Below are 13,873 nucleotides of genomic sequence, written 5' to 3'. Positions count from 1 at the left end.
CTCCCATTTAACATCCCAGAACCTATTAGTGTATAGGGAAAATTAAAAATACTTATTCTTTTCTTAATTTACATACTATTGTTTTTCAGTATTTTAGTTTTCCTTTGCTCCAGTGACTTATTGGAGGTGTCCCTTAATTCCAACAACAAAAACTACATTTTACTCAGAATCTAGAAATTTTGTGGCAGAGTAGCTTGTCCTGGGCCATACTATACAAAAAAAAGGTATTGAGAAAACAGGAGTTAGGAGTTAGTAATTCAAGTCATTTTATTGACAAATACATTTTTAAATAAATAAGTTCAAAGTAGTTTTCTTGAAAATAAATGACCTTTGTATTCAAAGTAAATGCAGATCAGAAAACATAGAAAAAGAAGTCATATGACCTTATTGATTTCTCTTTACTTATTTAGTTTTCCTTTAAAACAAGTGTAATAGATCTGGTAAGTTATGGACTGATATCCACAGTAATTGCTAGAAATTAATTAATAGAGACTTACTTGACATTTGGATGTGAGGAGAGATTTTTTTTCCTAAATGTGGCTTTTACATATTTTGGCATTTGACGTATGATTCATATTTCACTTATGCAAACGTTAAATCTATCATTAGGGATGAATAAGTTATGTGACATTAAATAAGGATTGCCTTCTAATTTCTATACCTATTCCTAAGTTCCTTCACCTGACAATTCTTTGCTCAAGTAAATTGATACGTAAGGAAAATAATTAAGAAGTTTTCATTTTACTTAAGTTCTAAAAAATGATTTCTTCAGTCTTCTTCAGTATTGTGTCACTATGTCACAACTTAAGCATGAGTATACTAATATTGAAATTAATTGCATTTTAACACAAGTAACCTTCATGTTCTTTATGTCTAATTTCTTAGCTTTAAAATAAATTGGTTTACTGAGTAATGATTGACCTCAACATACTGATTTTTGCCATATCCCCAATTTTGCTTTTTAAAAGTCAAATCCTTCTTTGGTGAGATTTAATTGCTTTATATTTAGTTTGTAGGTGGGAAAACAATATAGTTGATATGCACAAAGGGATATTGCTTCCTTGAATATTCATTCATACTTATGTATGTGCAGAGGTGGATGACATTCTGTCGAAATAGATAATCATGAGTATCATTAGGTAAGAAGATGAGATATTCACTGACGTGTCTCCTCTTTAAGTCCAGGAATAAGAAAAACCAAGGCCTTTGGGAAATATCTAAGATTAGGTTTATATCCTAAAAGCAATAAGGAGCTATTGATGGGTTTTAAGCATAAGGCTGATGTGGTAATATTTATGTTTTATAATATTATTGGCTTAGACTTCTGGTTTCTGGTCCAGCGTGTAAGGGGTTTGGATGTCAGTTCTCTCATTCACACAGCAAGAAAAACGCTGAACACACTGAAAATCAGCAACTCTTCTTATATCCATTAGAAAGCTGAGGTCTCAGGGCAAATGCAACCCCCAAAATTGAAGAAATAGTGGAAAAAGAGAATCACAATTTATCAGAGTAGAAGCTCAGAAGCAGAAAACTCCATGGGAACTGGTGCCAGGGTAGGAAAACCTAATCTGTAACTGATGAATTGCTGGAGGCTCAGTATGGACTACTTTGAAAGTTCAAAACTGCAGGGAAGTGCAGTCTTAGGGGAGCCCCCATACTTTTCATGACTATTTGAACATCAGAGGAAAATCCCTTTGTGCCTCCATCAGGGAGAGGGGAAATACAGCCATTTTAAGATATGCCCAGAGCATTCAGTTCTTCTTAATAAGGCCCACCCTCAATAGAAACCTAGGTCAGAGCCTAACCTACCTGAGTTTTACCAGGGCCTTAACAATCTGGCGGAAGGGAAATACCCAACTCCAATACTTTCTAGCCTTCCTGTCACTCCTAAGGGGGCAGGGGCAAACAAAACTGAGATATACGTGGAAAGTCATAGGCTAGGGCCAAAGACTCATTAGAAGGCTGAGACCTAGTCATAGGAATATAGAACACCTCACCTCCCCCATACCTCATCAGCACATCAATAGGTATCCTATATAATAACAGAAGAATACAACTGAAAAAAAAGGTGCATCTCAGGCAATATTTAAGAAGTCTCTAGGGAAACCCCAGAACACCAGGGAAGACAAAAACAAGGACACCAGTGGAAATTTTAGTCTCTGATACCTATTGAAATCCTTGTATATACAAAGGTCTTGAAGAGATATTTGTACACCTATGTTGATAGCACTATTATTCATAATAAGGAAAAGGCGGAAGCAACCTAAGTGTCCATTGTTGGATGAATGGATAAACAGAATGTGATATATACATACAATAGAATATTATTCAGCCTTAAAAATGAAGGAAATTCTGATACATGTTACATCATGGACAAACCTTGAGGACATTATAGTAAGTGAACTAGGCCAGCCACAAAAAGACAAATACTGTATGATTTCACTTATATCCACCTATATGAAATATCTAGAGTAGTCAAATTCACAGAAACATAAAGTAGAAAGGTGGTTGCCAGGGTCTGGGGACAGGATGGAATGAGGAATCGTATTTTAATGGGTATAGAGTTTCAGTTTTGCAAGATGAAAAGTTCTAGAGAGTGATTGCACAACAATGTGAATATAGTTAACACTACTGAATTAAACACTTAAAATCATTAAATTCATTAATTTTATGTTACACATATTTTATCACAATTAAAAAGTCATTTTAATTGACATGAATGTCTATGTAGAAAACTGCAAAGAACTGACTCAAAATAATTTCACTGAACTTATACATGACTAGCAAATTTGAAGGATACAAGATTAATATATAAAAGTCAATTGCTTTCTTATATACCAACAGTTAGCAATTTGAATTAGAAATTAAAAGCATAGTACAATTTATCTTTGACCCCCCCAAAATGAAATCCTTAGTTATAAATCTAACAAAATATGTATAATGAGGAAAACTACAAAACTCTGATGAAAGAAATCAGATGATTCTAAATGAATGAGAGATATTCCATATGCATAGATAGGAAGAGTTCATGTTAACAAGATCTCTGTTCTTCTCACCTTGATTTATAGATTTAATGAAGTCTCAATCCAAATCCCAGCCAGCCATTTTGTGTATTTTGACAAACTGATCCTAAAGTTTATATGGAAAGCAAAAAACCTGGAATAACCAACACAATATTTAAGAAGAACAAAGTTGGAGTACTGACACTAATCGACTTCAAGGCTTATCATAATGCTACGATAATGAAAATGTTTGAAACTGGTGAAAGAATAGACAAATGGATCAATGGAATGGAATAGAGAACCCAGAAATAGAACCACATAAATATAGTCAGCTGATCTTTGACAAAGAAGAAAAGGCAATTTAATGGAGAAAGTATAGTCTTTTCAATAATTTCTGATGGAACAACTGGACATCCACATGGAAAGGAAGGAAGGAAGGAAGACAGAAAGTAGGTTAATTAATTAATTTAGACAGACTTTACACCATTCACAAAAATTAACTCAAAATGAATCTGAAAATTAAATGTAAAATGCAAAGGTATAAACCTCCTGGAAAATAACATAGGAGAAACTCTAGGTGACCTAGGGTTTAGTGATGATTTCTTAGATACAACACCAAAAACATGGTCCATAACAAAATTTGATAATTTTTTAATTGAGTATAGTTGATTTACAATATTAGTTTCAGGTGTAAAACATAGCAATTAAATTAACAGATTATAGTCCATTTAAAGTTATTATGATAAGTTGGATCCTGGCAGCAGCTGCAGCAGCTCTTGTCTTTTCTGGCTCTCCTTGCTCTCTCCTTTTTGCTTCTGGAAACATAGCCTCCAGTGTGGCTGTCTCTGAAGGGGTCATCAAAATGTTCAATGACATGAAGATGTGTAAGTTGTCAACACCAGAGGAGGTGAAGAAGGACAAGAAGTTGGTGCTCTTCTGCCTGAGCGAGGACAAGAAGAACATCATCCTGGAGGAGGGCAAGGAGATCCTGGTAGGTGATGTGGGCCAGACTGTAGACGACCCCTATGCCACCTTTGTCAAGATGCTGCTGGACAAAGCCTGCCACTACGTCCTCTATGAGGCAATCTATGAGACCAAGGAGAGCAAGAAGGAGGACCTGGTATTCATCTTCTGGACCCCTGAATGTGCACCCCTTAAGAGCAAAATGATGTATGGCAGCTCCAAGGACGCCATTAAGAAGAAGATGACGGAGATCAAGATGAATTACAAGGAAACTTATAAGGAGGTCAAGGACCCCTGCACCCTGGCAGAGAAGCGGGGGAGCAGCGCTGTCCTCTCCCTGGAGGGCAAGCCTTTGTGAGCTCCCTCCAGCCCCCTACCTGGAGCATCTGGCAGCCCCAGACCTGACTGTGGGGGTTGCAGGCTGCCCCCTTCCTGCCAGACCTGAGGGGCTGGGGGGATCCCAGCAGGAGGAGGGCAGTCCCTTCACCCCAGTTGCCAAACAGCAACCCCACCTCCTGGATCTTCCTCCTTCTCCCTCCATCCCTGACAGTTCTGGCCTTCCCAAACAGCTTTTGATCTTTTGATTCCTCTTGGGTTGAAACAGATCAAATGCTCCCCAGGGACCCCTATTTGGGGGGGCTGTATTTTTTTGACAACAACCCAACTTCCCACCTGTTCCTCCCCTTTCCCACGCTGCTAACGTCTAACCACAATAGTGACTCTGTGCTTGTCTGTTTAGTTCTGTGTATAAATGGAATGTTGTGGAGATGGCCCCTCCCTGCACCGCTTGGTTCCCCTTCCCTTTTTCCCCTGGTCACAGCCACTCATGGAAGCAGGACCAGTAAGGGACCTTCAATTAAAAACACACACATACACACACAACAATAAAAATCAATCAATCAATAAAGTTATTATGTAATATTGACTATATTCCCTGTGACGTACAATATATACTTGTAGCTTACTTATTTTATACATAGTAGTTTGTACATCTTGCCCCTCCCTCCTTCCCTCTCCCCCTGGTAGCCACTAGTTTGTTTTCTATATCTGTGAGTCTGTTTCTGTTTTGTCATATTCATTTGTTTTATTTTTTAGACTCCATATATAAGTGATAACATAGAGTGTTTCTCTTTCTCTGACTTATTTCACTAAGCATAATACCCTCTAGGTCCATTCATGTTGTTGTAAATGCCAAACTATTATTATTTTTATGGCTGAGTAATATTTCATTGTATATATATACTGCATGTTCTTTATCCATTCATCTGTTAATGGACACTTAGGTTGCTTCCACATCTTGGCTATTGTAAATAATGTTGCTATGAACATTAGGGTACATATATCTTTTCAAATTAGTGTTTTCGTTTTCTTTGGATATATACCCAGGCATGAAATTAGAGGATCCTATGGTAGATCTATTTTTGACTTTTTGAGGAACCTCCATACTGATTTTCAAAATGGCTTCACCAGTTTACATTCCCATCAACAGTGTACAAGCCTTCCCTTTTCTCCACATCCTCACCAATATTTGTTATTTGTGTTCTTTTTGATGATAACCATTCTGACAAATGTGAGCTGATATCTCGTGGATTTCATTTGCATTTCTCTGATAATTAGCTATGTTGCACAGCTTTTCATGTGCCTATTAGCCATCTCTACAGCTTCTTTGGGAAACTGTCAATTCAGGTCTTCTGCCCATTTTTTAATTGAGTTTTTTGTTATATTGAGCTGTTTACACATTTTGCATATTAACTCCTTATCAGACATGTCATTTGAAAATATCTGTTCCCATTTAATAGAGTGTCTTTTTCTTTTCTTAATGGTTTCCTTCCCTGTGCAAAAGCTTTTAAGTTTGATATTGTCCCATTTGTTTACTTTTGCTTTTGTTTCCCTTGCCTGAGGATACAGATCCAAAAATTATTGCTAAGACATATGTCAAAGAGTGTACTGTCTATGTTTTCTTCTAGGAGTTTTATGGTTTTAGGTCTTAAATTTAGGTGTTTAATACATTTTAAGTTTATTTTTGTATATGGCGTGAAAAAAATGTAATTTCATTCTTTTACATGTAGCTTCCCAGTTTTTCCAGCACCACTTATTGAAGAGACTGTCTTTTCACCATTATATAATCTTGCCTCCTTTTTCATAGATTAAATTGACCATAAGTGTGTGGGTTTATTTCTGGGCTCTCTATTTTGTTCCATTGATGTATGTATATGTTTTTGTGCCAGTACCATACTGTTTTCATTAAAGTACCTTTCTAGTATAGTCTAAAGTCAGTGAGTGTGCTACCTCCAATTTTGTTTTTCTTTTCCAAGATTTCTTTGGATATTCAGGGTCTTTTGTGTTTCCATACAAATTAAAAATGTTTTTGTTGTAGTTCTATGAAAAATGCCATTGGTATTTTGACAGAGATTTCATTGAATCTGTAGATTGCTTTGTGTAGTATGGTCATTTTAACAATATTAATTCTTCCAATCCAAAAACATAATATACTTTTCCATCTGTTTGTGTTGTCATTAATTTTATTCATCCATGTCATACTTTTTCAAGTACAGACTTTTACCTCCTTAGGTAGATTTATTCCTAGGTATTTTCTTTTTGTTGTGATGGTAAATGGGATTGTTTCCTTCATTTCACTGTCTGATAGTTCATTGTTAGTGTATAGAATAGAAAGACACTTATTTTTATTAAATTTGTATCCTGCAACTTTACCAAATTCATTGATAGGCTCTAGTAGATTTTTGGTGGTATATTTAGGATTTTCTTTGTGTAGTATCATATCATCTGCAAGCAGTGAAAATTTTACTTCTTTCTTTCCAGCTTGGAATCATTTTATTTTTCTCTTGTCTGATTGCTGTGGATAAGTCTTCCAATACTATGTAGAATAAAAGTGACAAGAATGGGCATCCTTGTCTTGTTCCTAATCTTAGAGGAAATGCTTTGAGATTTTCAGTGTTGAGTATGATGTTAGTTGTGGGCTTATCATAAATGTCCTTTATAATGTTGGGGTATATTCCCTCTATACCTATGTTGTTGAGAGTTTTTATCATAAATGGATGTTGAATTTTGTCAAAAGATTTTTCTGCATCTATTGGGATGATCACATGATTTTTTATTCAATTCATTAATGGGGTGTATCACATTGATTGATTTGCAGATATAAAACCATACATGCATACCTGAGATAAATCCTACTTGATCATGGTATATGATCCTTTTAATGTATTGTTGAATTCAATTTGCTAATATTTTGGTGAGGATTTTTACATCTATGCTCATCAGTGATATTGGCCTGAATTTTTCTTTTTTAGTTATATCTTTGTTCTGGGTATCAAGGTGTTTCTGTGCTTGTAGAATGAGTTTGGATGTGTTCCTTTTTCTGCAATTTTTGGAATAATTTTAGAAGAATAGGTGTAAACTTTGTTTGGTAGAATTCATCTCTGTATGAATCAGGTCCTTCGCTTTTGTTTGTTGGGAGTTTTGTTTTGTTTTGTTTTGTTTTGCTTTGTTTTTATGGATTCAATTTCATTACTGGTCATTGGCCTGTTCATGTTTTCTATTTCTTTCTGGTTCAGTCTTGGGAGACTGTACACTTATAGCAATTTGTCCATTTCTTCCAGGTTGTCCATTTTATTGGCATATAGTTGTTCACAGTAATTTCTTATGATCGTTTGTATCTCTGTGTTGTAAACCGTAACTTCTTTTTCATTCCTGGTATTATTGATTTGAGACCCCTCTCTTTTTCTTCTTGGTGAGTCTAGCTAAAGTTGTATCAATTGTGTTTATCTTTTCAAACAACCAATTCTTATTTTCATTTGTCTTTTCCCTTGTTTTTTTAAGTTTCTATTTCATTTATTTCTACTCTGATCTTTATGATTATTTTTACTTCTATTAACTTTGGATTTTGTTTGTTCTAATTTTTCTAGTTCATTTAGGTGTAAGGTCAGGTTGTTTACTTGCAATTTTTTTTGGTTTCCTGAAGTAAGCTTGTATTACTATAAACTTCCCTCTTAGAACTGCTTTTCCTGCATCTCATAGAATTTGGTCACTGGGTTTTTGTTTTCATTTGTCTCCAGGTATTTTCTCATCTCCTATTTGATTTCTTCAGTGATCCATTGGTTGTTTAGTGGCATATTATTTAGCTTCTATGTGTTTGTGTTTTGTTTTTTTTTATTGGGGTATACTTGTTTTATAATGTTGTGTTAGTTTCTACTGTACAGCAAAGTAGAGTTCCCTGTGTTATACAGCAGGTTGATATACAAAATAGATACCTAATGTGTTTGTGTTTTTTTTTCTGGTTTCATAGAATTGTGTTTGGAAAAGATGCTTGATATGTTTTCAATTTTCTTAAATTTACAGAGACTTTTGTGCCCTAGCATGTGATCTATACTGGAGAATGTTCCATGTGCACTTGAAAAGAATGTGTATTCTGCTGGTTTTGGATGAAATGTTTTATATATATATATACAGTAAGTCCCCTACTTACGAACTTTTAAGTTGCGAACTTTCAAAGTTGTGAACGTGCATTCATATGTCCAATCACGTAAGTTAGTTCATGTGTCTGGTGTACATTGTCACATGCTTGCATCCTCTACAAGTGGTTATGGTTTTGTGTACTTTAGAGTACATTAGTACAGTATCTTTATTTCAAGCCCAGGATGTCTGGAAGCAAGTGTAAAAGCAGCAGTGATGTAGTTGGTACTGCTAAGAAGTGCCAGGAATTGGAGGTCCAGAGGAAGGACGAAGAGAGACAAGAGGAAGAAGAAGTAACTGAAGAATGAAAAAGTTTCATGATGCAGGAAATGGCAAGAGGATTTTCTTTATTTGAGGAGGCACTGTTAGTTTTTGAGGCACAGGACACAAGTGTAAAATAGTGCACGAAGGTTGCAGCAGCCATTCAGAATGCAATCCAGTTCTACCGTGTCATCTATTACAAGAAAAAAAAGAGCTATTACCCAGATATCACTGGATTGTTTTCTCAAGAGGATAGATAGAATTGAATCCAGCAAGGAACCAGAACCTGTGTCATCAATGTCAGGTATGAGTGAAATTGCAGCTTGTCCTCTGTCTCTTATTGCTGATGATCCTTCAGCTCTACTATCTCCCACCTCCTCTCCTTCCTCCAGTCAGTAACTCTTCTTGCCGGTTCACTCAATGCCAACCCCTGTATACCAGCTGTTATACTGTACTACTGTACTTTTCAAAGTACTGCACTGTAAGATTAAAAATGTTTTTTTGTATTTGTTTTTTATGTATTATTTTCATGAAAAGTATTATAAACCTTTTATATACAGTACTATATAGCCGATTGTGTTAGTTGGGTACCTAGGCTAACTTTGTTGGACTTAACAAACAAATTGGACTTACAAACACACTCTCTGAATGGAACTTGCTTGAATGTAGGGGACTTACTGTATATAAAGTCTATTTGATCTAATGTGTCATTTAAGAGCAGTGTTTCCTTATTGAATTTCTGTCTAAATGATCTGTTCATTGATGTACTGGGGTGTTAAAGTCCCCTACTATTATTGTGTTCTGTCAATTTCTCCCTTTATATCTGTTAATATTGGCTTTATGTATTTAGGTGTGTCTATGTTCAGTGCATATATATTTACAATTGTTATATCTTCTTGGATTGATCCCTTGATCATTATGTAATGTCTTTCTTTGTCTCTTGTAAGAGTCTTTGTTTTAAAGTCTATTTTGTTTGTTGTAAGAATTGCCTCCCTGTCTTTCTTTTGATTTCCATTTGCATAGAATACCTTTTTCCATCCCCTCACTTTCAGTCTGCATGTGCCTTTAGATATGAAGTGAGTCTCTTGTAGGCAGCATATATATGGGTCTTGTTTTTGTATCCATTCAGCCAGTCTATGTCTTTTGATTGGAGCATTTAGTCTATTTACATTTAAAGTAATTATTTATAAGTATGTATAAATACTTATTACCATTTTGTTAATTGTTTTGGGGTTGTTTTTCTACTTTGTTTTTCTTCTTTTGTTCTCTTCCCTTGAGATTTGATGACTATCTTTAGTCATATATTTAGGTTACCTTTAGTGATATGTTTGGATTCCTTTCTCTTTTTGTGTTTGTGTATCTATTATAGATTTTGGTGTGGTTACTGTGAGTTTTACATATATAAGTGTGTGAGTGTGTGTGTGTATATAGTTATTTTAAGTTGCTGATCTCTTAATTTCAAATGCATTTCAACAAGCCTGCATTTTTCCTCCCCTCCCCCCCCCAAGTTTACTGTTTTTGTCATCATATTTTACATCATTTTGTTTTCTGTATCCCTTAACTACTTTTTGCAGATATAGATGATTTTTACTACTTTTTTTCTTTTAATCTTTTTACTAGCTTTGCACATGGTTGATTTACTTCCTTTACTGTATATTTGCTTTTACTAATGAGCTTTTTCCTTTCATACTTTTCATGTTTCCAGTTGTGGCCTTTTCTTTTTTGCTTAGAGAAGTCCCTTTTACATTTCTTGTAAAGCTGGTTTGGTGTTGCTGAACTCTTTTAGCTTTTGCTTGTCTGTAAAACTTTTGATCTCTTCATTAAATCTGAATGAAAGCCTTGCTGATAGATTATTCTTGTAGATTTTTCCCTTTCAACACTTTAAATATATCATGCCACTCCCTTCTGGCCTGCAGGGTTTCTGCTCAAAAGTCAGCTGACAGCCTTATGGGAATTCCTTTGTATATAACTTGTTGCTCTTCCCTTGCTGTTTTAATATTCTCTTTATCATTTGCCATTTTAATTACAGTGTCTTGATGTGGTCATCTTTAGTATGATCCTTTTTGTCCTTCCTGGATTGAGATGTCTGTTTTCTTTCCCAGATAGGGGACTTTTTAGCTATTATGTATTCAAATATGTTTTCTGTCCTTTTCTTTCTCTCTTCTCCTTCTGGGACCCCTACAATGTGAATATTAGTGTGCTTGATGTTGTCCCAGAGGTCTATTAAACGGTCCTCTTTTCTTTTTATTTTTTCTGTTCAGCTTTAGTTATTTCCACTACTCTGTCTTCCAGCTCACTGATCCATTCCTCTGTATCATTTAATCTACTGTTGATTCTTTCTAGTGTATATTTCATTTCAGTTATTGTATTCTTTAGCTTTGTTTGGTTCTTCTTTATATCTTCTAACTCTTTTAAAAATTTCTCTCTGTGTTCATGCATTCTCCTGAGTTCTTTGATCATCTTTACAATCATTACCTTGAACACCTATTGGATAGATTGACCTTTTCCACTTCACCTAGTTCTTCTGAAGTTTTATCTTGTTTCTTCATTTGTAACATGTTCCTCTATTTCCTCATTTTGTCTGATTTGCTGTTTTTATTTCTATGTATTTGGTAGGTTGGTTATTTTTCCTAACCTTGGCGAAGTAGCTTTTTGTAGGATATGTCCTATGCATGCTAACAGCACATTCTCCTCTGGTCACCAGAGTTATATGTTCTAGTTGTGCATTCTGTGTGGGCTGTGTGGGTCCTTCTGTTGTGGTGGACTGATTATGTGTGCAATCTGGTAGTTGTGGCTGGCCCCTGGACCAGTTGGTTGCCAGGCTCTGCCTTGTGTAGAGGCTGCTGGCTGCTCATTGTTGGGCTGGGTCAAAAGTTATTTGGCTATGGAACTCTAGGGGTCCTGGGGTTAGTCCTGGCTCACTGGTGGGCAGAGCCACATTCTGGTGTGAGTGATTGTGAGTGCAGGATTCTTGGATCTAGCTTCAGCCTACTCTTGGGTAGAGCCAGCTCCTGACATGGATGGCTGCAGGCTCTGGAGTGTCCCTAGGCTGGTGCTGTTGAATGGGGCTGAGGCTCACAGGTCCTGGGGCTAGTGATGGTTAATTGGTTTTTGGAACTCTGGGAACTGGTCCCACGGTCTATGGCTACAGGGCTCTTTGTGTCCAGAATCTGTTGTCAGCCCACTGGTTTGAGGGGGCTGGTTCCTGGAGATGCTGACTGAGGGTCTCAAGGTGTTCCAGAGCTGGTGTTTGTATGTTGGTGGGAAGGACCAGGACCTGGGAGATTCTGAGCTTGGTGCTGGCCTCCTGGTGTGTTGGCTGGGTCCTAACAAGTCAGGCTATGGGGCTGTGTGGTCCTGGGGCTGGTGTCTGCCTGCTAGTGGGTGGGGTTGGGGCTCAGGGGATTCTAGGGCTGATTCCTGCTCCTCAGTGGATGAAGCCAGGTCCTTGGCTAATACCAGCCCACTGGCAGGCAGAGCCAGGTCTTGGAGTCTCTGGCTTCAGGACCCAGGGATTCCGGGGCTTTTGTTGGACTGATTGAGGTTGGGGCTGAAGCCCAGGAAGTTCTGAGGCTAGTGCTGGTTCACTGTTGGGTGGAGTCTGGTCCTGGGATCTCTGGCTGCAGGGCCCTGGGTATCCTGGAGTTGGTGTTGGCCTGCTGGTGGATGGGCCCAGCTCTTGACACAGCTGGCTGTGGAGTTCAGTGTGTCCTAAAACTTGTGTCAGCCAACTGGTGGGAGGTACCTGATCCTGGAGTAGCTAATTGAAGGGCCCAGGTGTCTCAGAGCTGGTCTTTGTCTGCTGGTGGATTGGACTGGTTCCTGACAAGGCAGGCTGTGGTGCTGCAGTGGTCCTGGGGCTCATGTCCACCTGCTGGTGGGCATGGCCAGAACACAGGGGCCCTGGAGCTTGTAACTACCCACTGGTGTGTGAAGCTGGTCTCAGGGCTAGTATCAGCCCTCTGATGGGTGGGGCTGAGGCCTAGGAGCTTCAGGGGCTAGTGTCAGCTCACTGGTAGGTGGAGCCAGTACCAGGGTCTCTGGCTGAAGGACTCTCAGTTTCCCAGAGTTGGTGTTGTGGCCCACTGATTGGGCAGGGCTGGGACCCATGGTGTACTGGCGTTGGTGCCTGCCCACTGATTGGTGGAGCTGGGTCCTGGAGTTAGTGCCGGCACACAGGTGTCTGGGGCTGGGTCCTGGGTCCTCTGGTGGACAGAGCCATGTCCCAGTGTGGCTGTGGGTGCAGGGAGTTTTAAGGCAGCCTCCCTGCTAGTTGGTGGAGCCATGTCCCTGCCCAGCTTATTGCTTGGCCTAAGGTGTACCAGTACTAGTGCCAACAGGCCAGTAGGCAGGGCTGGGTCCAAGTGCTAAGCTAGAGGAAAGATCCAAAATGATGCTTTCCAGTACCAGTGTCCATGTGGTAGAATGAGCTCCCAAGAATGGCTGTCACTAGTGTCTATGTCACCAGGGTGAGCTCCAATTGCCTCCTGCCTCTTCAGGAGCCTCTCCAAGATCAGAAGGTAGGTCTGACACAGGCTTCTTTCAAATTACTGCTTCTCCTCTGAGTCCTAGAGTGTGTGGGATTTTATGTGCACCTTTAAGAGTGGAGTCTCTTTTTCCCTCCAACCCTCTGGGTCTCCCCAAAATAAGCCCCACTGGCCTTCAAAGTCAAATGTTCTGGGGGTCATCTTCCTGGTGCAGGATCCTTGGGCTGGGGAGACTGATGTGGGGCTCAGACCTGTTGCTCCTTGGGAAGAACCTCTGCAATTAAAATTATCCTCCATTTGTGGGTCCTCCACCCAGGGGTATGGGTCTTGACTATTCTGCCACTCCACACATCCTACCTGTCTTGTTGTGGTTCCTTCTTTATATCTTTAGTTGTAGATCTTTTCTGCTGGATTCTACTCTTTCTCATCAGTACTTGCTCTGTAAATAGTTGCAATTTTGGGTTGCCCATGAGAGGAGGTAACCTCAGGGTCTTCCTAATATGCCATCTTGGCCAAGCCAAAAATTTGATAACTTGAACTTCATTAAAATTAGAAACTTCTGCTTGCAAAACACACTGTTAAGACAATGCAAAGACAAGCCACAAAATGGGAGAAAATCTTTGCAAAACACATATCACATAAAGAACTGGTGTCCAAAAACCACGAAGAAATTTTAGTGTTAGTGAT

General features: G+C 38.4%; 1 protein-coding gene across 1 annotated transcript; it reads left to right on the top strand.

Annotated features, from left to right (window-relative positions):
• Positions 1–3,834: 3,834 nt before the first annotated feature.
• Positions 3,835–4,323, top strand: LOC309978219 (cofilin-1-like; the record flags this gene model as incomplete). The annotated part of the gene is made up of 1 exon (XM_082864586.1): positions 3,835–4,323. The coding sequence occupies exon 1, from the start codon at positions 3,865–3,867 to the stop codon at positions 4,321–4,323; it is 459 nt and encodes a 152-aa protein (XP_082720712.1). The 5' UTR covers positions 3,835–3,864.
• Between the last annotated feature and the right edge of the window lie 9,550 nt (positions 4,324–13,873).

Source organism: Leucopleurus acutus (assembly GCF_964270905.1).
Source record: "Leucopleurus acutus genome assembly, chromosome: X".
In the NCBI taxonomy this organism is placed as follows: Eukaryota; Metazoa; Chordata; class Mammalia; order Artiodactyla; family Delphinidae; genus Leucopleurus; species Leucopleurus acutus.
This window is presented reverse-complemented; position numbering and strand designations above follow the sequence as displayed.